Below are 26,545 nucleotides of genomic sequence, written 5' to 3'. Positions count from 1 at the left end.
TTGTTGTTAATTGACCAACCCGGTTAAATAGTGTAAATAAGTTGAATTAAAAGTAGTTTGATGTTGTCGACACCTTTGCAGATACAGATGTTGATACCAGAATACTAACCATATGGGTTTTGATAGAATCGTTGACCTCTTGATGCTTTTCTTTAGCCTCCATAAGGCTACACACACACACACACACACACACACACACACACACACACACACACACACACACACACACACACCGACACACACAGAGTGCTGGACATCTGGTGTGTGTGATAAGCAGGAAACACAGTAAGGATTAAAGAGAGATCTGTAAGAGGAGAAGAAAGACGATCAAATAACCTCTGATGACAGAGACCCACAGATAGCAAAAGTCTGACCAGAGATAAAGCTCCCTTCATCTACGTTATACAGTCAAATGCAACAGAATCTATTTCCATGCTGTTGGTTATTAGAGCAACAAAGATATTCAATAGATAAGGAGTGGGTAACCTGGAGTAGATGGATTCAAACACGTCCAAGACAGTATTATACAGGTGACTCTGTCCTGGGCTGGGTTAAGGAATGAAGAGCCATCTTAGCCTACACTTTCTATAGCCGTTTTGGACGAATACCATAGTTCCACCTCCAACACCGCCAAAAGATCCGCAGACATCTGCATTGTCAGATGTCTGCCAATGCGGGTTAACGTTCGATCTGATTGAATCAAGACCCCAGTATGAATACATGCGTGCCGTTGAGGAGAAATAATTGTCTTTTCAAACCCGTAATCAGCTGACAATCAGATATGAAGACGGGCTGTAGCCAAGTGAACATAAGGCAGGAAACAACACAATATCTCGTTGGATGATACATTCTCAGTATGGGTGAGCCTCATATGTCAGTATTTGTTGCTTTACTAAAACAGTATGTTCTAAATAGTATGAGGTACAATACTTACACAGTACCCACTGGGCAGAGATGTCAATTAAACGTCAATTCCACGTTGGTTCTACTTCATTTCATTGAAATGACGTCGAAATGACATGCAAACAACGTTTATTGAAAGGATGTGGAAACAACGTTGATTCAACCAGTGTGTGCCCAGTGGGTATGTACTTTTAGTAAATAGTAGGCAAGACGGGGTGTGTGTCAACCCCACAGCATAGCATGTCACAATAAACTGAGTCTTTGTGCTGAAAGGAGACCGACAGACAAATACACACACACACACACACACACACACACACACACACACACACATACATACATGTACGCACGCACGCGTAATCCCACTGAAAACAACTGTGACAATACAGCAGTGTCGTCACCATGACAACTCGGCTCTGGCTGGAACCATAGAGAACATAGAGATTTTTCTTAATGAATGAAAACCACACACACACACACACACTACTTAATAGTCACAGCAAAAGTCAGCACATGGATACAGAACTCCCTCTGCTAGCTTCACGAGTAGTGTAATCTCGGAAACCCAGAAATCAAATATTGCGTAACTACGTCAGCTGCTCGATTCAATTCCGATGGAGATGTGATAGAAAAGATACTAGCGTGAGGAGCGGAAGGAAGTAGGGCAGGAGTTCCACCCTCCTCGCTCTGAAAGTTTTGTCAAGTCTATGGGATCAAATGTCAACTCCCCTTCCGAAATTTGAAAGACGCGAACACCTGCAGAATCGAGATTTGTACAAATAATCAGTGACGAAAAATCTGCACACTGGAACATAAGTCCTTTGTTAGCTCCTTGTAAACACCATTTATGTGACGTGCGTCTGTCCAGGAGAGATTATGCGTACTCCCCTGTCCCTATTAAACACACAGTATTGATATAGAAATGTTATATTGGCATACATGACATTTTATCACTAGAGCCTGTTTCACTAATCACAGAGGTGGTAGAATAAAATAGCTACTTAGTTGGTCTATGTACTGTATATCCATATGTGGTATTGTGCAGGTTTGACACCTCTGTGACCGTGACTCTCATTCCTCTTAGTGGGCTCAGATGGGATTTGGGCTGTGTTGGTTTGAGCACTGCAGCACAGCATACCTGCCAGCTTTATAGAGCTGATTTGATATGGGGCTCAGCAAGCTAATGTGGAAAAGATTGCCGTCTAACACCGATGCCACATTCTCAGGGTGACCCATCCTAATAGCACAGGTATTACTGCCGTTCACGCACGCACGCACCACGCACGCATGCACACACAAACAAACACACACACACACACACACAGGCCTATTGTGCCTCTCTATAATGGATGTGGAATGTGTTATCCATAATCTTCCAGCCCACATGAGTGGTCCACATACTGAATAGAAAAACAATTGGACAGATCATTTATTATACCAGATAAAATGTCAGGTTGTAGAATGATGAGACTACTGCCTCTCTGTTCTGACGGTAATGTCTGTCTGTGGATATAATCGTGTATAAATGTGGTTTGATATGTCTTCGTCACAGAGGTGGAATCCTATTTGAAGTGTGTTCCTGTAAGTGTGTCTCTGGATCAAATGGAATGAAGGTTCAGCTGGCTGCCTCGTCACTGACCTCTTTACTGACAGTCAAATAGCCTAGCCGCTGGTGTGTTTTAGCATACATCCAGTAGATACACATTTTCATTCTTTCTTTTTTTCTTTCTCTCGCTCTCCATATTTGGTTTCCATCGTGAGGTAAATCAAGGCATAACAGGTTTAATTGGACAGCTCATCCAAGATGGCGCCAGGGGGGAAAATGAAGGTCTTAGCTGTGATCAGCCGAGTAGAAAGGAATGTTCTGTAGGTTAGCACTCTGTCCTCAAGCTGCCTCAGGGTTAAAAAAAAAACCTGGAACTGTAAATACTGGCTTCCTCTGTTCACACACAGGGAGATACCTGCATGGGCTGTGTTTCATTCCAAAACATGGTCCCCTTCTCTAGCCACTGGGCACTGACGTCAATTCAATGTCCATTCCACATTGGTTCAATGTAATTTCATTGAAATTACATGGAAACAACGTTGATTCAACCAGTGTGTGCCCAGTGGGTATGGCTTCGTTCATTCCCTTAGTCAGCAAAACTCAGGAGCAAGGACCCTTATAGGCAATGAATGCTATAAAATAGAATTCAGCTATACACAGGTAGTTTGTGTTTCCTCTGCCTTGTTCACTCACCGTTCCAAATCCGATTGCTATGGAAGAAATATGGCAGAGTTAATTGGTTGGAACAATTGCTGCACATTTTCTGTCTCTAACGTGACTGTTTATTTGAGAAGCAGTTGTGTATTTGAAAAGCCAGTCCATCTGAGCTGTTGTGTCAACAAGCAGAATGGAGCGGTGCAGTCTGGTGTTGCCAAAGGACAATTTGGGATTATTTTTGTTCAGGACGAGTCTTTTCTTTTTTGTCAATAACCCAGTGAACGGATGAAAGGATGACCAGAGAACCACTGTTAATTCACTCGGCTGGTTATACAAGAGTTGGACTGTTGCCACGTTATGCAACTCTAGGATGGGTGAACCGAACAGCGGGGTTAACCAGAGCCCGCAACACCCCTCTGTGTGAATCTGCCACACAGGAGTTATGAAACTCAAGATTAGATTCCAAATTCAAGTAAAAAAATTGGGCCCTGGTGATACTGGGAACCTTTGGAGAGAAAGGATGGTTTTACAAGTGTGTGTATATATATATATATATATATATGTGTGTGTGTGTGTGTGTGTGTGTGTGTGTGTGTGTGTGTGTGTGTGTGTGTGTGTGTGTGTGTGTGTGTGTGTGTGTGTGTGTGTGTGTGTGTGTGTGTGTGTGTGTGTGTGTGTGTGTGAAGGCGTATCCGGAGGGATCAAACCTAAACCACAAGATATTTCTGACTGTGTGTGCAGGGAAGGAGAGTGGGAAGAGGGAGGAAAAGAATGGGGTAAGAAAGAGGATAACTCTGGGGCTGATGTGGAGGAGAGAGAGAGAGAGAGAGAGAGAGAGAGAGAGAGAGAGAGAGAGAGAGAGAGAGAGAGAGAGACAGAGAGACAGAGAGACAGAGAGAGAGAGAGAGAGAGAGAGAGAGAGAGAGAGAGAGAGAGAGAGACTACGTAGAGCAGCTGGCCAGCTTCCAGAACTCTGGTCTCTATCCAGCCATGAAATTCCTGCTGCCCCATGAAACCAACGCCAGGAGGAAGCCTCACACCCCACAATGGGGAAGGGTGTGTGTGTGATCACAGAGGCCCAAGTGGAGGAGGCCAGGAGACAGATGAGTTATGCGATCTACAGAAGAGAGGGAGAGGATGTGAGGTCTGGAGGAAGGAAGGAAGAGGGAAGAACGTAGGGAGAGGTACTCATGAAGTTTTAACTCTCTAGGAGTGTGCTGATGGTTGTGTCCCACTCAGATTGTAGAACTGCATGCTGGGGAAGTGTAAGGAGGTGACACCACCTGCTACTGTGTTTATACTCACATCAAACCAGGAAACATGTTCTATTTGTCAACATCTGCTGAAGGCCTTCATAACAAAAAGGAAAATGATGGACTCAAAAAAACATTTTCAAATGGATCCCTCGCCCCTACCTTTAGACGCCTGGAACTCAAATAATAATTTCATTCATTTTCACATTTCATTGGAGGTTAACTTTTCATTTTCCTTTTTCTAGGAAGGAGTTGGCATAATCCACATACACACATCATCAATTACAATGTCCATGTTTTTCTATCACAACATCATGTCATGACCATGCAACGTCTCCTCCGACCTCCCACACATGCTCAATGGTTAAGGTGATTGGTACGTCATGCACTGACAAAGGTGCTATTTCAGAGCGGCACAGACACAGTGCAGGTGATTGTCCTTGAGTGTGGCGTGTCTTTCTCTCCTGATGTGCTAAAGGGCTGTATACAGTTACACCATAGAGCCACACAAGGACAGCTCAAGGAGAGATGGGGGGAGGAGAGCACTGTTGAAGAGCCAGTGACTCAGAGGACATTCTGAAAGTAATTTAATCTCTGAATGCAGTTCTATCTTTTCATCAATTAAATGAAAGCTATTTCTGACTCAGGAGAATGAAGGGCCAGATCTGCCTACATTATCCTGACTGTTTGTCTTTTCTATCTATTAATGTCCCCCACTCCTGTGCCACTCTATTAATGTCCCCACTCCTGTGTCACTCTAGTAATGACCCCACTCCTGTGTCACTCTCCAAACCAACGTTATCTACACTCAGAGCTTGAACTACATATAATTTGCAGTATATCACAGACATATTTTCTAAAAAAAAATTCTCATTTAATGCTGTATGTCAATTGCTCCTGACTGCTTTGTATTTCTTGCAATAACCAAAAAGAGAAGAAGACAAATAGAAGGCACATTCTCCTACAGTCTAACCTCTGAATCATTGGGTTTATACATCGTGATGAGTTGCAGCTATATTCTGGACAGCCTGTCTGTGGTTTGGAACCGAGCCACTGTGTGTGTGTGTGTCTGTATGTGTGTGTGTGTGTTTATGTGTGTGTCTGTATGTGTGTACGTGTGTTTGTGTGTTTGTGTGTGTGTGTGTACATGTATGTGTTTATGTGTGTGTGTGTGTGTCTGTACATGTATGTGTGTGTGTGTGTGTACATGTATGTGTTTATGTATGTGTGTGTGTACATGTATGTGTTTATGTGTGTGTGTGTGTACACATGTGTGTTTATGTGTGTCTCTGTGCATGTGGGTATGTGCGTGGCTGACCTGGAATGGCCTGTGTGCATCCTGGCAGTGTTAAGGCGTACCAGGGAGTTAGCACCTTAGCCTTGACAGAGCTACATAAACACACAGCTTAGTCCGTTTCTCACCTGGCTCCAGTTCCATTGCTTACATACTGTAATTATGGGCGGAGATTCATATTCATTGACAAAAACAACTATAAGCCTCTTCCACATATCCACAAGGTTAACAAAGACCGACTATCCCAAGGACAGGACAGGGAGGCTTATATTAAGAACAACAACAGTGAATACAGCATTTATATGTCCACCATGTCCACACTTGAAGAGTTACACAGAAAGACTATTTGCACAGAATCACTGCAGGCTATTCAAGAGCCTTCATGAATATGCTATTTCATAAAACATGTTTTTTACTGAGAACACTTTTTACTGAGAGTCACCACAGAATGAATGCTGAGTTGGACAGAGTCTGGTCGGTCTGGCATTAGCCCTGTGGTTGAATGGAAAGAGAGAGAGAGAGAGAGAGGGGGGGGGGGGGGGGGAGAAAGGGGGGAGAGGGAGAGAGAGAGAGAACCAGAGAGAGAGAGTGGGGGGGGGGGGAGAGAGAAACAGAGAGAGAGAGAGAGAAAGAGAGAGAGAAACAGAGAGAGAGGGGGGGGGGAGAGAGAGAAAGGGGGGAGAGGGAGAGAGAGAGAGAGAGGTTATTTTTTCACAGCCAGACCAGTAAGCCACAGCTCTATGTAATGGTCTGGTGTTACAGTCAGCCTTTCAGTTCATCATCTGCTTAGATTATGACTCGTAGGCTAACAGGCAACTATGGAGAGGTCTTACTAGGACACGCTCTCTCCCCCACCACATCCAAATCCACATCAAAGTGTTTGCATGACTCCAGCTGACAAACCCTGACAGAATTCCCCTTTAGCCATTGAATATCAGAGTGTTTATGAGAATGTCCTCTAAAACCCCCATCAGAAAATATGTATTTCCAGGATGTGGGGGTTTGTTTTCTCCTCTCACACAGTCAATGTTTTGTCCCGTTGCTTGTGTACCGTTCAATGTAAGCAGTGGTATTTTGCTTGTCTGCCCTGAGGCAGGGAAAACATGTCCCAACGTGGGGGAGATTGTTTGCTGAGCTCATCACCTTTTACTAAGCATTTGCATCACGTAGGGCTCTGGTCAGAAAACAATAGAGCACTACGAATAGGGAATCATTTGAGATGCAGTCAGTGTGTGTGTGTGTGTGTGTGTGTGTGTGTGTGTGTGTGTGTGTGTGTGTGTGTGTGTGTGTGTGTGTGTGTGTGTGTGTGTGTGTGTGTGTGTGTGTGTGTGTGTGTGTGTGTGTGTGTGTGTGTGTGTGTGTGTGCGACTGTGTGATAGACAGAAAGACGTGGTAGCTAGTCTCCAGGCCAGAGATGAAAACCACAGCCTCCTGTCCTCAGTAGAGCACTAGCAGGGTGACTCACCACTACCTGAAGAGGCTGAACGCTTGCAGAAGTCATTAAGGGAAATGTAAGGTATATGGATTTCCTCTGACAATAAAACTCCACTGGCAGCTGCACAGGCCCCCAGTGATTCCTCCTAAAGTATCTTAGCGTACAGCCTTGGAATGACGGTCTACAGTCTGGAAAACGTGGGGCTGATTTGTGTGTTGGATCGAGTTCAAGTGGAATCAACTCTGAAGGCTTCTGTTTTATTGCTCCTCTCATCCAAAATGTCTAAATTTGACAAGAAGCTCAGAAATGCATATACCAGGGATTCAATTACTGGTTGGGCGGGCTTTTGTTTCAGCCCAGCACTTACACCCCTGAAATAATCAAGACCCAGACAAAAGACCATAAGTACAGTTTGCACTTATCTATTCTCTGCAGAGGCAAGACGGGGGCTTCTAATCGCACAATATTGAAATACAATGAAAGGGCACCACCATGTGGACACTGTGATTTACAAAATACATTATTAATCTATTATCTATGAATTTAAAAAAAATGGCAATGCAATTGATATGCGTCTGAAGATGTTATTTTCTTCTTCTACATAATGACAAATACATTGTTATTTTTTTTTGCATTTGCAAAGGTACCGCGACACCATGAGCCGAATAGACTAATAATGATTTATTTCATTTTGATGTCTAGTTATTTCTAGAAACACGTTCGAATGACCCTAAGAACTGATCCAGAGTCGCTTTTGTTCTGACGTTCCTTGTGAACATTTGAAACAGGTACTTAGAACCTATCCCAAATTATCCGAAGCGGACCGAATCTATCCAACATGGCCGAAGTGAAAACGGATCTCTCGATTTCGGGTGCAGATTTTACAGGAAATACTTTCGCTGTGCTCCATTTGTGAAGGGCTGCCATTTTACCGAGCTTACGGTAAGAAAGAGTTGGTTGTGATGCGTACACGTTCATTGCACATATTCCGCTGTTGCTTGCTGATCATAACCGAAACACTGCAAAAGAAAGTGTTTCGTGGAAAAACAACCATCAGCTGTTTTTTCTGTCTTTTGACTAGCTAACTTATTGCCGCGGCTCAGTCTAGTAAGCTTAACGTTAGCTTGATGCTAACTCGCTTGTGCGCTAACGTTACTCCGATTTTGACGGCTGGCCAGTCGAAACATGAGCAGCTGATTGAGTCAAACTCGTTTTTGAGCTTGCCTAGCCAGCTGCTTTTTCCATCTAGCCAGCCACCTAACGTTAGCTATGTTAAGCTATCCCCAAGCACAGGCCTTAACCATAACGTTATATAGCTAGCAAGCTAAGTGAATAGATCTAGCTAGCTAACGTCACTGTAACGTTATAAGTCCACAAGGTCACTCCAACAACAACACAAAAAAAGTTAACTTTAGCCAGGAATGGATTACTTTGCTACCATTGATCTGTTTTTATAACATTTGTCTTATCAGCATCAACAGTATGAACCATGAGTGACCAAGTGGTCCAACTCTCCTCAGCCTTCCACCATGAGGACATGCTTCAGTCTCTGCACCAGCTCAGACTACATGGTCACCTGTGCGATGTCACAGTCCAGGTGGACTTCCAGGGTGAGCTGGAAGAGTTTGAGGCTCACCAGGCGGTCCTAGCTGCCTCCAGCGGCTACTTCAAGAACATCCTACTGGCACCGGACCCACCCAAGAAACTATTCTTGGGGAACGTTCGAACCACTGATTTCACCAGGTTCTTGGAATATGTATACACTGGCAAACTGGAGGTGGATAAAGAGTTTGCTAAAGACAAGATTGGTGTAATACATGAAGTGGCGACACTGTTGGAGTGTAAGAGCCTTGTCCAGGCCTGCAGCTCGGTTCTCTATGAAGGCAGCTTGAGTCTGCACAGGGTTGAGGCATCCATGTCACAAGACCTGGAAGCTGATTTGTATGATGTAGGCGAGGAGGATGGGGCGCTGGGGGTCGGAGTCAACAAAGTTCCCAAAATAGCCTCCACCAAGAGGCTGACCCCTCCAACCAAACCAGAGAGAGGGGAGAAAAGGGCAAAGGTCGCGGTCACAGCCGAGGAGGAGAGGTCAGAGGTGAATAAAGACACTGAGGTCTCTGGGAGGAGGAGTAACAGGCTGGCAGGGCGCAGAGTCTTCATTGACATTCCTAAGAAGAAGTATGTGAGGAAGATGAAGGACCAGACCATGGCGCAGATGGAAGATCTGCCTGACAACAACACTCAGACAACCAGTCAGGAGGAGAACACTTACAACACACGGGTAGGTACAATGTTTTGATGCTTTGATTTGGCGGATGAGGCGTGTAGTAAAGCATTTAAAACATCTAGACAAAAGTGCTGTCCAATTGATCTTGACGATTATTGTTATTACACAGGGGGCAGAAGAGGCCCTTCCAGAGCCGCTGCCTGAAAAGGGGGGTGCGGGACTGGAGTCGACAGACGTTGATGATGAAGATGAGGTGGAAGAGGGAGATATACCAGAGGATTGTCCAGATGACTCCCTCTTCTTGCCCAGCAAGGAAGAGGAGGGTGAGGAGGAGGGAGAGGAGCGTGCCACCAACAAATCATCCAGACGTATTGACACTCAATACAAGTGTGACAAATGTCAACGGACCTTCCACTATGAGAAGAGCTACCTGAAGCACATCAAGTAGGTGGAGTTGGATATTACACATTAGTTAGACATTCGTTGGATCATGAATGGGTGGGTTTGAAAATGAGAGAAGACAAATGTAGACCTACTCTGTACTGTACAATGTAAAGTGCTTTGAGCACTTGTAAAGGGGTTAGGAAACCTGAGCTCTCAACTATTGTCATTGTTGTCCTGATCACGTCTCTAATAACTACATTGTTACCATGACCACCAGGACGAGCCACAGTGTGCAGGGGGAGGTGACGTACCGTTGTGACACCTGCCAGCAGACCTTCGCCAACCGCTGCAACCTGAAGATCCACCAGAGACACGTCCACAGTGACGAAAGGCTGTTCCCCTGTGACGTCTGCACCAAGACCTTCAAACGCAAGAAGGACGTGACGCGCCACCGACGACAGGTTGGGATGGGTCCGAGTCAGAGGACTTGGGACTGCTTTTGTAACACTTTTATGTAGGATTCTCTCGATTGACGCCCTGTTCCCCACGTAGGGCACAACTTTTGACCAGAGCCGTCGGTGGCTAAACCCATGTGGGTCTGGTCAAAGGGCAAAATGTGAATATGGTATATACTTTTCAATTTGCTGCAAGACTAATCATTAATTGATACGATAAATATTGACTCTTTTCTACGTCTAGGTGCACGAGGGAGGCGGCGAGCGACACACCTGTCTTGTGTGTAACAAGGCGCTGAGCTCTAAGACAGCGTTGACGCTACACGAGAGAACGCACACAGGAGACAAGCCCTACTCTTGCACTGACTGTGAAGCCAAGTTCTCCCAGAGCTCAGCCCTCAAGACACACCGCAGGACTCACACAGGAGAGAAGCCTTTCGCCTGTGACCAGTGTGATGCGAGGTTCACCCAGAACCACATGTTGTCCTATCACAAAAGGGCCCACACGGGTAAGACTTTCACTTCTTACACAGATGCACTGTACATTTTTTAAAGCTGCTAGGTTTGGCTTTTCCTGATTTAATCAGGATTTTTTACACTGTTTCTTAGATCTACACAAACCAGTCTAAACCAATCTGTTTTGTTTGGCCTACCAGGAGAGAAGCCTTTTATGTGTGAGAGCTGTGGGAAAAGCTTTGCCTCTAAAGAATACCTGAAACACCACTCCAGAATCCACACAGGCTCCAGGCCTTACAAGTGTGAACAATGTGGTCGGGCCTTCGCCCAGAGAAACTCCCTCCACCAGCATATGAAGATACACACAGGTAACCACTGCGTTATTACACCTAATGTAGCCATTTTATTTTCGTGCTGACTGCATCGAATGTTACGGTTAGTCATCACAAGACACATTGCTACTACCGTCTAATAGTTTGGTATCTTGCATTTTATAGTGAATTATTACCCCTTGAAAATGTCTTCCTCTGCTGACCCTTGCCCTTTAACCCCTGTCTGACCTGTGTGTGTAACTGTCTCAGGTGAGCGTCCATACCACTGTACAGATTGTGATAAGCAGTTCACCCAGCTGAATGCCCTCCAGAGGCACCAGAGGATTCATACAGGGGAGAAGCCCTACATGTGTGGCCTCTGCAACCGTACCTTCACGGACAAGTCCACCGTACGCAGGCACACCATGGTGCGTTACTACACTACTGCAACAACACTTGTTTCAATACTCAAATGTGTGCGATACGTCATGTTGGAGACATTGATATGTGCTGCAAAACGCCTGTTATTTGAAGATGTACACTTTATTCCACAGACTCACGACCAAAACACTCCATGGAAGAACTACCTGGTGGTCCTCAAGGACAACATGGAGAAAAAGACTAAGAAACCCAGAAGCCTTGGTAGAAAGGTTAAAGTAGAGACTGTGGTTCGGGAGGTGGAAGGGGATAGTGGAGCTGGAGGTAGGCTCCAGGAGGGGACCATATTGGTTCCTGGTGAGCCCATCACCCTCTCAGCCAGCTGGGGCGACCCAGGGACCATCGCCCTGGTTAGCCACACCACCCTGGGTGGGTTCACGGTCATCCAGACAGAGATGCCGGCTGGGACCCAGCTACCCATCGTCACCACAGACTGCACCGGGGCCAGTGTCATCTCTCTGGATGGATCCACTGTCTCTGTCCCCTTTACTATCCCTGTCTCTATGTCCTCCATCTCTGTGTCCTCGTCCTCCTCTGGCGTCCTCCCTGTCCAGACTGTGTCTGTCTCTGTCCCAGTCACTGTTTCAGGGGCCATATTTGCCCCAGTTTCCGAGAGCAGTCTTTCAACTTCATGTGTTCTGGAAACTGCGGTGTCGCAGACCATCTTGGCTCCAGATTTGGAAGCTGGGCCGTGTTCAGATACGACGGCCATTGCGGATCCCGAGGAGGCCATTTCAGAGTGTGCCCCTATCTCTGAGGAGTGTGTTACAGTGCAGACATCAGAACTGGAGACTGAGACACCGAGCGCTGCTGTCTCTAATGAGGAACAACACAGTGTACCAGAGGACATTGGTACTGTGGAAGACCTGGAGGTGTCCACTGAAGATACTGTGGTGTAGGTTGGCATGTATTTCAATGTACACTCCCTTCCGTATGCATTTGGGCACTGAAGATAATTCCTTTAATTTGGCTCTATACTCCAGCATTTTGGATTTTGAGGTCAAATGTTTCATGCGAGGCGACAACAGGACACTACCTTTTTTCCGTGTACAAATTGAAAGCACTGTATCGAAATCAAATCAAATGTATTCGTCACGTACACAGTTTACAGCTGGTATACAAGGTGCAGTGAAATGTTTGCCCTAGCTTCCTCAATGCAGTACATCAATCAACAATAACAGTGAAGAGTCAAGTAGAAAATAACAAGTAGTAAAAGAGGCAATATGAGTAGTAATAATGGACTGTATTTACACTATTTACAAATATAAAGTGGGTTGTGGAATCAATAGTACTAGAACAGCAGAATTGAGTGTGAGCTCAGTGCTTGTGTGTGTGTTTATAGGTGTTTGTGTGTTTATGGGTGTTTGTGTGGAAGGGTTGAATATGTGTGTAGTGCAAATCATTTCTAAGGTGCCTAATGCAAATAGTCTCTACGGTGCAGATCTGTGCAGGGGGTCCGCTAGGTTTGGATTTTTAGCAGTCTGATGGCCTGGTGGTAGAAGCTGTCTCTGAGCCTGTTAGTCCGAGACCCAATACTCGGATACTACTTGCCAGATGGTAACAGTGAACAGTCCATGACTCGGGTGACTGGAGTCCTTAAAGATCTTTGGGGCCTTCCTAAGACACGGGCTGGTGTAGATGTACTGGAGGGCAAGGAGCTCGCCCTCAGTTATTCATTAGGTCGTCCGCACCAACCTCTGTAGGGCCTTCCGGTTGAGGGCGGTGCGTTTGCCGTACCAGGCGGCGATGCAGCCATTCAAGAGGCTCTCGATTGTTCAACTTCTTTAGGATCCGAGGGCCCGTGCTGAATGTCTTCAGGCGCCTGAGGTTTGAGAGACACTGCTGCTAAAACCACGGCGGGGGTGTGATTGCATCATGTCCGGTTCTCTGTAATGTGCACGCTGAGGAACTTGAAGCTTTTTACCCTTCTCCACTGCAGCCCGGCCGATGACAATAGTGGCGTGCTCCTCTCCTTGTTTCCTGTAGTCCATAATCAGCTGCTTGGTTTTGCTGACTTTGAGGGAGAGGCTGTTTCCCTGGCACCACTGACTCTAGTCCCTCCCATTGGAAGAAGTCATAAGTATTTGGACACATTCACTTATAGTGTATTAAAGTTGTCAAAAGTGTAGTATTTGGTTCCATATTTGTAGCACGCAATGACTATGTTAAGTTTGTGACTACAAACTCATTGGATGCATTTGCAGTTTGTTTTGGGTTATGTTTTGACCAGTGAACTGTATGGTGAATCATGTATTGTCATTTTGGAGTGACTTTTATTGTAAATAAGGATGTTTTTGAACATTTCTACATGAATGTGGATGCTACCATGATTATGGATCATTCATAAATTAATCATGAATAATGATGAGTGAGAAAGTTAGCGGCACAAAGATCACCCCCCCCCCAAAAAAAAAAAAATACTCCCATGTTAATGGTCAGGGTAGCATGTTCTGTAACCTTCTCACTAGTCATTATTCATTCATGATTTTTCTTAATCATGGCATTATCCGGATTCATTTTGAAGTGTTCTGAAACATCTTATATACTCAGAAATACAATTACTCCATTCACCATTCAGTTCCTATCAGGCAAAACTTAACACAGAGTATTAAAATACCCTCAAATAAAAAGTGACATTCTGTACTGTTGCCCCATATGAGACATTTGCTCTCATCCAAAAATGCTGGAGTATAGAGCCAAATTAAAATGTGTAGCTTCACTGTCCATATACATATGAAAGTGGCTATTTATTGTCTATTTATTGGGTCTGAATTCATATTTGATGTCTGTCCTCTACTCTGTTGACGAAACGTTATGGGGTTGCCTCTTTGAAATTTAGGCTGGGATTGAATCGGATTGTGAGTTCTAGGTATTGCGGATTTTAACCTCTCAAATATTGAGCAGTTCTGAACAGGTTCCAACTGATATTTTGGTGTACAAAGCCATATGTGAACGTCGTAGGGTTCAGTGCCTCGGAAGATTTATCTGTCTGCACTCCGCTACCACTCTCAGCAGAACGCACCTGGAAGTGTCAGGTTTCAGACCGCATAGGGAGTAACGTGTCACACTTTCTGGCCTATCCAGACAAATAATCGATTTACTCTCCCTCTGGGAGACAGAATATGAAAGGGGACAGTCTAGTGCACAGGTGTCAAACTCATTCCACAGAGAGCCGAGTGGCTGTGGGTTTTGCTCCTCCCTTGTACTTGATTGATGAATTAAGGGCCCTAATTAGTACACACAAAAAAAATGCTGACACTAGGCCCATGGAATGAGTTTGACAACCCTGGTCGAGTGCAAGGGTATTCAACTCTTAAAGGCTCTGATTGGTCAATCTGATGTCTGCAGTGGATGTACAGCGTTTACTGCGACGCAGCCTCCGCAGAGGTCAGAACATTCACACTTCTTCACGGAGCAGAGCTGTTGTCAAGGAAGTGGGTTTGTATTTATACAGGACCTCCGGCCCCCCACCTAGCATCAACTATTCATGTCGATGCGGATCTATACAGAGCTATAAGGAGACCTTCACATTGTTACATAATTTGGGAGGCACACGGCGATGCGGTATGGAGTTCGATTTGCTCTCCGAAAGCCTCCGGAGGCGCCGCATTTGCGTCACATCCTCCGTACTGAGCCTCCGGTCCACATTTCGGAAGCCTGCTGGTTTTCTGTTCTACCTGATAATGAATTGCATACACCTGGTGTCCTAGGTTTAAATCAGTCCCCGATTAGAGGGGGAATGATGAAAGACAACAGTGGAACTGGCTTTGAGGTCCAGAGTTGAGTCTGAGGGGTCTAGCGAGTCTAAATCTAATAGCTAAATGATCCTTGCTATTATCATTTTAAAACAATTACATATGTTAGCTTGGTAAGTTGTTTATTCGATTGTTCCTATATTTAGAAAAAACATGTCATTTTAAGTCCGAATTTTGTTGAATAGGAAAAAAAATCTATGTATTTTCATACCATTTGTACTATGTATTTGAGCTTGCATCAAGTGAGTACACCTCAGCAATGTATAACTATTTTTACCAGAAAGGTGCGTTCCAGACCTAAAACGAAGCTATAAACAATACATGGTACGGTTGCAATCTTGTTTGGGTATAAATGTATCATTCAAGGCAATGATTCCGCTGAGACCCCATTCACGGTCGACGCGGCATATGTTGGTTTACTCGGAAATAGCCTTGGTCGGGGAAAAAACTGCAAGGTCTATAACCCGCAATCATAATCTCTGCCTAAAGTATGCTTAATTCATGGTTTCTTTTGTGCAACATGTTTTGACATTTACTCCTAACATGATCACTAATACAACTTAAAATATACATGCACATATCATTTTCAAATTGCGTGGACTAAGTTTGACAAAACAGCAATATCAGTAGAGACCCACAGAATGATAAATAATTTTATTTAGTTAATTTTGTGACACAGACCAAATAAAAAGAAAAGAGCACCATTCCATCTGAAAGAAGCTTGATACGCAGGCTGACTGCCCCCTACGTTGTGGGGCACTCAGTAAAAACCTTGCCGCAGCTCATCACTACTAGGAAATGTTGCGCAACACTATTACCGATACACACAAAGAACTGCAGCTCTGCTAGTTGTCAGCTAGAGGATGCACTAGCAAACACCAACATGGTTACAACTTCACGACACATAGTACATCAACATGAGTGACAATGAAAGAACAAAGCTGGAGTTAAGAAGTGAAACTGCTCTTACAAGAGGGTACGGGATTTTCTTAGCTCTGCGTTTAAAAAAATAATCATTTACAAGCAGATTTAGGAAGTCGCCTCACATAGGCAGATTGTGTAGATAACCTCATAATGCAGAATAAGAAATATGGAGAAAAAAAATACCAACTAAGCAAAATATACTTTCTGGGCATGAATGGTTTGTATTTCTATCAATTGTCCATTTCAAGAATAATATTTTTTAAATTTTAAATACGAAACAATTCATTGTGTCATCTCAGGCTGGATTACCTTTGTTTACAAGAACCATTTATGATATATAAGTAATGAACATTTCCCTTGTAAGACTTTTCAGCTGGAAGCCAAGCAAACACAATATACATTTAAAAGACTAATTCCTAGATGAATAGTCACACCTGTTGAACCTAATAGATTCATGAATTACAACTGTACAAATCATGCAGTGTTTTGAGCACTCAATACTAACATCAGTGGTCAATGCCTTGGAATTAGAATGCCTCTCTGCCCTTCTCAGAAGTTCACTCACCACTAAACAGGAAACGCATCAGATCTATCCTCCAGAAAGAGGTGCGACTGGACCCACATCCTAACTAGAGTTTGGTGATAATAAGAGAGCACTGATATAATAGAATTCAACAGAGTATACATAAGTCTTTATAAAGGCCTACACCGGGGTAGGCAGCTAGATTCAGACGCAGGATCATTTTTGTAGGAGCGGATGGTTTCGGGGCCAGAACATAATGCTAATCATTTGTACACTGCAAATTTACCACAACGAAGCCCAAAAAGAGATTGTATTTGAAAATAAAATAATAAAATAATTTCACACCTTCATTGCATTGATACACGATCACATATCCCTTTTTTAAATTTGTGGGAATACTTGGGAACAGATTTGCTAAATTAAACAATTTTTTTTAGCTGCCCAAAACCTCAAATCCCTCCCCAAAAGTTAGACCCCTGGACTAGACATTGCAGCGGATTTAACTAACTGGACATTCTGTATGTAAGAACCTGGACTGAGTCATTGCACAAAAACAATATGGGATGAGGGGTGAAGTCGTGGAGAGGGGTGGCATGCCATGTGTGCGCCCCGCGGTGCTGTGTTCCCCCTGTCGTGGTCTCACTTCAGGTCTCCCTCATCCCCTTGGATGGTCTTCTTGATGCGCAGCAGCATGGTGGTCTGCCATTGGTCCAGACGAGAGATGGAGTCAAACTCTTTAATCTGAGGGAAATCGAAAGGGAATTAGATTAAATCTAACTATTCTTCAAATACTTTCCTTAAATAATTTACTGATCTGGCATGACTGCATTTGTGAATGCCATGTACTGGAGTCGAGGGCTTTCACCAATCCAATGATAGGCAACGACATCAGACCTCCATTTTTTCCCAAAGGGAAAAAACAGCCCGCCCTGTGAATCAATGAGCCATTTAGACTTACTGCTTCTGTGAAAGCTTCACAGTTCTGTTCCTCATGAGCATCCAGGAGTTTCTGTAAAACAGTGATTTACAGTAGCTTGTCAGATTGCTTCTGCAAAATGGCTGTCGTGCAGGTGCTACACAGTAGTAGTGGATGACATAACCACATCCCATGGAAGCGCTTTGAGATCTAGTGAACTTTGCACAATATAACTTTCATATATTACCATGATCAACACCATAAAGGGATACAATTAACAAATCAAAGGCTTTAGATGGGGTCAGTGATATACCTTCAACAGCTTGCACTCTCTTGAGTCAGAGAAGGCTGGGAACATCTCTTCGTACTTCTCGACAGCAAGCTGCAGAAAAAAAAAAATCAAATGCAGTTTTCCTTCATACAAAGCACTAAGTCAGAGGACTGCTTCATTTACAAATCAGAAGGGCACTGAACCCCTTATGGTCTAGGTGACATGACGCTGCCGACTGACTTTGGCGTTAAGTTCATCCACGATGAAGTGACACAGAGAGGCTTTGAAGAAGTACTCTTTGGCACTGTATTTCAGCAGGGGGTTATCCATGGTGCTGGATCCAACCTGGTAACACACACACACACACACACACACACACACAGTCAATTCACTGGGTTCATCAATTTCATTGGGAAACCATTGATATACAAATCAGTTTCTGTTCAGACACACATGCACCCACAAGCATGCCGAGGTGACACACACACACACACCTGTTCGTAGATCTCGATGGCCTTTGCGTACTGTTCCAACTGAGCGGCGTAGGCCCCCACCTTCAGTAGACACTTGTTTGCAGAACTGTTGGACTCCTCTCCTTTGTAGTAGTCTGCTGCCTGCTCATAGTGGGCGATGGCCTAGAGCAGGACCAGCGGGAAATGGGAACCAAAACACTGAGTAGAGGTCCAGAAAAGGCAAAATAATGGATTTTCTTTCTAATGTAAACCAATAAGGAAATGAGACGGCGAGAATTTGGTGAACTATTCCAAATATTCTATGTCTTCAGACACCTTCACTAGTCCAATAACCATATACGACGACACGCACAAACATATTCAAAACGCACCTTCTCTATATCCACCAGTTCTGACTCGTAGATCTCTGCGATGGTGATGTGGTGTTTGGCTGCGATGGTGAACCTTCCCTGGACGAGCCAAACACAGGACAGGAATCAATACTGGGGCCGGGAGTTTTACCTTACTACGTGACCAGACCAGGAAATGCTCTGGACCCTGATCGTTACTAAGTGGCTTTAGGGAGAGGAGAGAAATCATTACTAAGAACGGGCTTTGCAGAGAAACCAAGTACTTTAAAATCTAGCCTTGCATCACAATACAAACATTGCAGTTGAAATGGCCTTCGTAAGCTACTCCACGCAATACAGCACTCTCTTTTGAAACAGAGAGGAGCATCTTCAAGGGGGCTGGGCTATACTATAGGGAGGGTGCCATTGAGAGAAGAGCATTGGAATGAAATAGTACAACCTGCATCATCAGAACAGTTTTACAACTACAGCGAAAAGGAATTCTGACAAGGAAAATAATCGGTCATTCATGAACACTGGTGATGACGAACCATGACAATGTATTATATGGTTCTGGCCATGCATGTCCTCGTCTGTGAGCGTCTGTCTTACCATGTCTGTGTATATATCAACAGCTGCGTTTAAGCACTTGATAGCCTCTATTGGCAGCATTAAAGGAAGAGGGGAGAGTTAAGAGTGACAGACAGTATTAGGGTAGTTTACATGAGTACATAACGTCAAAAGGTAAACAATCCAAAAGGAGATTTCTGAAAATTGGAAAGTAGTGAAAGAAACAATGCATGCTCTTGCGTTTACGATTCTCTCGTGGATCAAGGTCTCGTGGATCAAGGTTGCATCACTTTAAATCTTATTTTTCCTTGTGGCTGGCTGGGCATTTCATCTACAGTAGGTTATAATTCCAGCACCACCACCACCGGTGGGTGGGTTTATTATTAAATCCACTCTCGACAACATGGCAGGCTAACCTCAATAATACCCATCCCAGGGATGGTACTCCAGTTTTAATCATACCAAAAGGTCAAGAGGAGAGCCCACTGGAGCTACTCAATTCTACGAAGTAAATATTTATTGAACGGTACTCAAGGGCATTTCTTTTTACAATATAGTCACAGTTTAATATAGTAAAGCAATAAGGCACGAGGGCATGTGGTATATGGCCAATATACTACAGCTAAGGGCTGTTCTTAGACACGACGCATTGAGGAGTGTATGGACACAGCCCTTAGCCGTGGTATATTGGCCATTTACCACAAATCCCTGAGGTGCCTTATAGCTATTATAAACTGGTTACCAACATAATTAGAGCAGTAAAAATGTAATGTTTTGTCATACCCATGGTATACGGTCTGATATACCACGGCTGTCAGCCAATCAGTATTCAGGGCTTGAACCACCCAGTTTATGGTCAGCAATACAGCATGGCTCTCTCACTTCTGACCCCGGAGCAGATGGTTGGCCCACATGTCAGATGCAAACAGACAACCTATACAGTGGGGCCTGATTTCTGACACAGCACCAGAAAGACTTGGACTTATCGTGTGTAACACTAAGAAATGACTGGGAATTCTAATTCATCATCACTCTTCCCAGTAGACTAGCTTCTCCGTAGAGCCCCTTCTGCTCAAGTTACCTTTCTAGAGCCACAACTGTGGATCTGACTGACACATACCACAGACTTCTATTAGCCCTGGAAAATGTGCAGCAGTTTTTGCTCCTTTCACAAGGGACTGAAGTGTAGTAAACTAAGGTTAAAGCAGGCTGTTTGAGGTCAACTACTGTAGCCTAAAGGCCCAGTTTGGCTTTTTGGTGTGCAGTATCTCACCGCTGGGGTCTGCCTTTTTGAAAGCGTTTCCTGCATCGATGAAGCTGGTGGCCGAGTCATGTTTGTTCTGGAGCTGCATGTGGATCCGGGCCGCCTGGCAGAAGGCATTACCAGCAGCTGGAGACACACACAAACACATTTAACCTCAACATAAAGCACATTCATTGCACCTTGTTCCTCAAGGCCCTCCAAGAATAGTGCTGTGCAATTACAGAATTATAGATGGAATCACACAGCTAAAGGACTTCAAAACACAGTGACTCCATCCACACAGATGAGTGGGCAGCACACACTGCCAGTCTCATGTGTGTAGGCTACTGTTATTTAAACACGTCAACCTAGTGCCGATTCGCTCTATTTTTGCATATTTCTGACACCGAATGTTATCAGATCTTCAACCAAAATTGAATATTAGATAAATGGAACCGGAGTTATTTCATTTGTTGAATTAAAGTTATGCAACACCCAATGCCCCCCGTGTGAAAAATAAATTGCCCCGACACTCAACTGATTGCGACACGTTTAGCTGAAACAACTTCAACCAAATGCTTCCTGTAGCTGATCAGTCTCACAATCTGTGGATTAATTTTGGCCCTTTCCATGCATAACTACTTTAACATTGCATGTGAACTGCTCGTTTCATGTCCTGCCACAACATCTTAAAATCGGGTTTAGGTCTAGACTTTGACTAGGCCATTCCAGAACTTTAAAAATGTTGCTTTTCAGCCGTTCTGGTGTAGACGTGCTTGTGTGTTTCGGATAACTTTCTTGTTGCATGACCCAGCTGCGCTTCAGCTCACAGACGGATTATCTGTTTTCAGAGCAGAATTCATGGTTCCTTCAATGATGGCAAGTCGTCCAGGTCGTGAGGCAGCAAAGCATCCCCAAACCATCACACTTCCACCATGCCTGACCGTTGCTACGAGGTTCTTAATGTGGGATGCAGTGTTCGGTTTGCGCCAGACACAACAGGACCCATGTCATCCAAAAGGTCGACTCAAATTTGTCAATAAGCACCTGGATGATGGTCAAGACTCCTGGAAGAATGTTCCATAGATAGATTCCGTTTATCTAATATTAGATTTCGGTTAAAGATCTGATAACATTCCGTGTCCAATATATGAAAAATATGACAAAATCAGAAAGGGGGAAAATACTTGTTTCACAGCACTGTGTAGTCAATACTTCCCATACTGACAGCATTTAACGCTTTAGTTTGAATTACTACCTTCGTCAGAGATGCACAGGCACACACACCTAAACTCTGACACAATGTCACAACCACTAATGGGCTAATCGTTCAATCAAGGTCAACCATGTTTAGTGTGAAATAGAGCACACAGAAGTGTACCGTTCCAGTTCTTGGCCATCTTGAACATGTTGGCTGCTCTGCAGTACATTTCACAAGCCTCTTCAACTTTATGAGGTCCGCTGGAGAGAGAAGAGAGCAAAATACATAGGTTTGAGTGTTAACCCTATGCCACGTAATCATACAGTTTTAGATCCGGGTGAAGTTGCTCATATAGGAAATAACTACAATGCAGTGTTTTCATCAACCAAGCACTTTCATTATTGACCAAACCCCTTATGCTGAGAGAAGACATCAGTCAGCCGGCCATGTTGGATGGTGGTGCCGGTATTGATCTCTGTCTCTCTCTCCCTGACCCCATGGGAATTTCCTCCAACTCTTGACTAATGATGCTCTAGCTGTCCAATCAGTCACTAACCAGGTTTCAATCCAACCTTTTTATGCGCGTAAAGTACATGTCAGATATATATATTTTTTTTAATAATAATTTGCGGCAGGCCTGATGGAAGCAGCAAATTTGTATGTAAACTTTCCGACAAAACAAAATACGCTAGACAAGGTGGATCTTTGTGTCGGTATAATGTATTATGCAAGAAACGTTGTTGGAAACCCCTTTATGTAGAAAAATGTATATAATAACCATCACAGGGAAGCAAACTTGGGAGTCACGCGATGAAATATTGTGTGGTCCTCCCACTACGACTCGGGAAAGCATGCAGTTTATTAGGCGACAGATGAATATAAAATATGACGAACTTCACAGGGTGGTGAATGTGCACAGCGATGAGCTTAATTATCCTTTCCAATAAATATCGAGGATCTTATTCTAGTGACATCATGATTGATGCTTGGCTACAGTTTGACAACTAAAAATAATCTTGCTCTTGTCCATAATAGGGGCGGCAGGGTAGCCTAGTGGTTAGAGCGTTGGACTAGTAACCGGAAGGTTGCAAGTTCAAACCCCCGAGCTGACAAGGTACAAATCTGTCGTTCTGCCCCTGAACAGGCAGTTAACCCGCTGTTCCTAGGCCGTCATTGAAAATAAGAATTTGTTCTTAACTGACTTGCCTGGTTAAATAAAGGTAAAATAAAAAATAACTCATGTAGTATCTCGTACGTCTGTAAGTTAACAATGAAGTAAGGTACGGCGGAAGTTTATGCAGCAGGGCTTTATAAACAAAAAGAGTGTAATGCATCCTACCAGACTTCAAAGAAGGCCAGTCTACTTTCATATACAGAATGCAATGATGTGTACTGAACCTATCACTCGTAATAAAGCAAGTACTCATAAGTACTCATAAACTGCATCCCATGGCTTCAATACAGTGGCACCTGCATTCATATAGACAATATCGCCATAGTCTATCAAATCGGTATGAAAGTCGACTGCCATTTAATGAAAGGCTTTAGGCCTACCTCAATCTGATATGATCCTCATACAGCACGTTAATGGTTGTTCCCCGGTATAGTACAGTAGAAAGGCTGTGCCCAAAGCCAGACACCCAGGTAGGCTTTTCTCTAACGATGGAGAGTTAGAAGTGTCAGATTTAGACCTCTCCATTGCTTTCACCGTAGTGGCCCTTTTGAGAGCCATTTCATTTCATTAAGAAGACTATTGGATGGCTGCCAGGAACTGAATGCATTGAATCTTAGTGTGTGTACAACAAATGCAACATAATTCTTCTCTTCACTGATGTGGTATGATTAGGGCCCCGTGTTTTGGGCAATCATGTCACATATGTAAGACAATGTCAAAGGAAACAGTTTAATGAAAAAGTGAAATAAAGGTTCAAATCCAGACATGTCACATGATTGTGCAAAAGACAGGACCCTAGGTAGGGTACAGACAGGTGACGATGGTTAGATACTACCGCACTGTTGGAGCCAGGAAGACAAGCATTTTGCTACACCCACAAGAACATCTGCTAAATATGTGTATGTGATCAATACAATTTGATAAGGCTGCCAAATAGACATCATCAAAAGGTTGGCTGGTTAGATACACCAGAGACTGGAACCGGACTGACCTGCATTGCAGTGGCCTTGGAACTGGCAGACACACCTACTCCTAGGGCCTACTATTGGAATAAATTACAGGCACATGCATTCATAAATACAGCACACACAAAGGTGGCATATAGGATTACACTTCATAGAAATGGTTAAAGAAGTCGAGACCGAATTGGTGTGCTGTATCAGATGGGTGATTAAGAATTTTTTAAACGCTAAAGAATAATACAAATGTATGCATGGAGAGTAATCGCCTGCCTTTGGGATGTTACTTAGCCTTCGTGGCACAGGCCCAAGAGTCGTGACCTGCTTCTAGGTTGTTTACATTCACTTGAAGGGAATAATGTAACTGGTTTGTGGCAGACAATAGTAAGTCACTTACTAAGTGTACGTGCACAAATCATCCAAAAATGTGGTTAGTTAGATATTTAGCATCAGAGCCACTGCCCAAAAGACAGATTGCCATTACCTGCATATTTCAAGGCTTAGATTCGCTAATTTTGCTCATTAGAAGGAGCAATGGTAGCTAACGCTACTATAGCTGGTTAAACATAGACTGTCTGCAGAAGCATGCATGAAGATGTAGCTAGCAACTAGTTCGTTATTTTAATGACAAAATGTTTACTATGGCATGCTTAGAGGATGTCACATAACGACATATTGTAGAGCAGCTACATACGATGGCATGGTGCCAATGATTCATCTCTAATGGTGAACAGCTCTGTGCTAATACCCAGAGACTGAGTTAGCATGCGGAGTGATGATAAACTAGCTAACGAACGTTAGCTTTATTGACAACGTCGTTGCTGAAGCGCTCTTACCCAAACATGCCTCCCAAGAACGAGCCAGACGTTTTCACTTTCTTGTCGGCGTCAGCCATCAGCTGAATCGCTTCCTTCTCTTTCCCAGAGTTGTCCATTCTCTGATTATTAAACAGGGCAAATACTAACGTTGAGTGGTAGACAGAAAAATAACACCAGCATTCGCTTCTAGTACCGAAGGATTACAGTCGGTGGTTTTATTTAGCGTAGGCGTGTCTTTGCAGTAGCCAAGAGAATCATGGTACTTTGAGTTTCCATCGAGGCACAAAAAACTTGACCTTGTATGCAGTTAAACTACAACTCCCATCTGAAAAACAAATACATTAAAGCCCCTGTTACGTAATATTTCACACGCTTTAGTTAGGTCATAAATTATACTCGTGCTTTGACACCTTTCTGATCTTAGAACAAAACCAATTCTGGGAAGCAAAATAGCTCCTATCGTGACAATGAGAAATGAACTAATACATTTTGAGTCTGTTTACGTCATTGAGCACCTGATGGCGCTTAACACATGGCTCAAACCCTGGACCACATACATACCACCCCTGTCAAGATGTGATGGGCATGCATTGAACTAAAGAGAAATACAGGCACCCCCTTCCATACATGTTGACACAGCAACACAAAGAATTGCAGTCCACACTGCCCTTTCCCACCTGGATAAGAGGAACACCTATGTGAGATTGCTGTTCATTGACTACCACTCAGCGTTCAACACCATAGTGCCCGCCAAGCTCAGGACCCTGGGACTGAACACCTCCCTCTGCAACTGGATCCTGGACTTCCTGATGGGCCGGCCACCAGGTGGTGAGTGTAGGCACCCACACATCGGCCAAGCTGACCATCAACACAGGGACCCCTCAGGGGTGCGTGCTTAGTCCCCTCCCGTACTCCCTGTTCACCCATGACTGCGTGGCTGCGGACGACACCAACACAATCACTAAGTTTGCTGACGAGCATGACGGTGGTAGGCCTGATGACCGACAACGACGAGACTGCCCTTAGGGAGGAAAAGGGGGGTACCTAGTTGTACAACTGAATGCCTTCAACTGAAATGTGTCTTCCGCATTTAACCCAATCCCTCTGAATCAGAGAGGTGCGAGGGGCTGCCTTAATCGACATCCATGTCTTCGGCGCCCTCGGAGCAGTGTGTTAACTGCCTTGCTCAGGGGCAAAACAAAATATTTTTTACTTGTCAGCTCAGGATTCAATCCATCAACCTTTTGGTTACTGGCCCAACGCTCTAACCACTAGGTTACCTGCTGCCCCCTGAGGGAGGTCAGGGACCTGGCAGTGTGGTGCCAAGACAAACTTTCCCTCAAAGTCAGCAAGACAAAGGAGGCGATTTTGTCCCCGCAGTGGCGCGGGTCGAGAGCTTCCTCGGTGTCCACATCACTAAGAAATTAACATGATCCACATACACCACCACTGTCGTGAAGAAGGCACGACAATGTCGCTTCCCCCCTCAGGAGACTGAAAAGATTTGGTACAGGCCCTCAGATCCTCAAAAAGTTGCACCATTGAGAGCATCTTGACTGGCTGCATTACGTATGATCGCAAGGCACTTAATCTTTATTTATTTCACCTTTATTTAACCAGGTAGGCTAGTTGAGAACAAGTTTTCATTTACAACTGCGACCTGGCCAAGATAAAGCAAAGCAGTTCGACACATACAACAACACTACCGCAAGTGTGTACGGCCCAGCAGATCACTGGGGCCGAGCTCCCTGCCCGCCAAGACCTCTATACCAGGTGGTGTCAGGCCCTAAAAATGATCAAAGAATTCAGCCACCCAAGTCATAGACTGTTGTCTCTGCTCCCGTACGGCAAGCAGTACCAGTACCAATTATTTCGGGTGGCAGCGTAGCCTAGTGGTTAGAGTGTTGGACTAGTAACCGAAAGGTTGCAAGTTCAAATCCCCGAGCTGACAAGGTACAAATCTGTCGTTCTGCCCCTGAACAGGCAGTTAACCCACTGTTCCTAGGCCATCATTGAAAATAAGAATTTGT

At 44.2% G+C, this 26,545-nt stretch overlaps 2 protein-coding genes across 3 annotated transcripts; one reads left to right on the top strand and one right to left on the bottom strand.

Moving 5' to 3' along the window:
- Positions 1–7,625: 7,625 nt before the first annotated feature.
- Positions 7,626–14,098, top strand: gzf1 (GDNF-inducible zinc finger protein 1). Its single transcript, XM_020496922.2, has 8 exons — positions 7,626–8,030; positions 8,561–9,369; positions 9,485–9,759; positions 9,977–10,160; positions 10,399–10,663; positions 10,811–10,978; positions 11,192–11,349; positions 11,476–14,098. Exons 2-8 carry the CDS (start codon positions 8,578–8,580, stop codon positions 12,256–12,258), a joined length of 2,625 nt encoding a protein of 874 aa, XP_020352511.1. The 5' UTR covers positions 7,626–8,030; positions 8,561–8,577; the 3' UTR covers positions 12,259–14,098.
- Positions 13,861–24,767, bottom strand: LOC109900977 (beta-soluble NSF attachment protein). 2 transcript variants are annotated; one of them, XM_020496920.2, is made up of 10 exons: positions 24,534–24,767; positions 21,745–21,824; positions 20,394–20,510; positions 19,163–19,209; positions 18,593–18,670; positions 18,243–18,383; positions 17,989–18,093; positions 17,791–17,859; positions 17,520–17,570; positions 15,754–17,302 (listed from the first exon to the last, which is right to left on the bottom strand). In XM_020496920.2, exons 1-10 carry the CDS (start codon positions 24,629–24,631, stop codon positions 17,201–17,203), a joined length of 888 nt encoding a protein of 295 aa, XP_020352509.1. In that variant the 5' UTR covers positions 24,632–24,767; the 3' UTR covers positions 15,754–17,200. The 2 variants fall into 2 exon arrangements, with proteins under 2 accessions (XP_031693380.1, XP_020352509.1); XM_031837520.1 differs by lacking the exon at positions 19,163–19,209 and having other exon boundaries at positions 13,861–17,302; positions 24,534–24,735.
- Positions 24,768–26,545: the final 1,778 nt, after the last annotated feature.

Source organism: Oncorhynchus kisutch, linkage group LG12 (assembly GCF_002021735.2).
Source record: "Oncorhynchus kisutch isolate 150728-3 linkage group LG12, Okis_V2, whole genome shotgun sequence".
NCBI classification, from domain to species: Eukaryota; Metazoa; Chordata; class Actinopteri; order Salmoniformes; family Salmonidae; genus Oncorhynchus; species Oncorhynchus kisutch.
Note: the sequence above shows the minus strand (reverse complement) of the source record. Positions and strands in the feature narration are given on the sequence as shown.

Coding starts and splice junctions, on each gene's coding strand:
- LOC109900977 (XM_020496920.2), bottom strand. CDS start 24,631: ATGGACAACTCTGGGAAAGAGAAGGAAGCGATTCAGCTGATGGCTGAC. Junction 17,571..17,790: donor GAGAGTGCAAGCTGTTGAAG/GTATATCACTGA, acceptor ACTGTTTTACAG/AAACTCCTGGATGCTCATGA. Junction 17,303..17,519: donor GTGAAGCTTTCACAGAAGCA/GTAAGTCTAAAT, acceptor GATTTCCCTCAG/ATTAAAGAGTTTGACTCCAT.
- gzf1 (XM_020496922.2), top strand. CDS start 8,578: ATGAGTGACCAAGTGGTCCAACTCTCCTCAGCCTTCCACCATGAGGAC. Junction 9,760..9,976: donor AGCTACCTGAAGCACATCAA/GTAGGTGGAGTT, acceptor CATGACCACCAG/GACGAGCCACAGTGTGCAGG. Junction 10,979..11,191: donor GCATATGAAGATACACACAG/GTAACCACTGCG, acceptor TAACTGTCTCAG/GTGAGCGTCCATACCACTGT.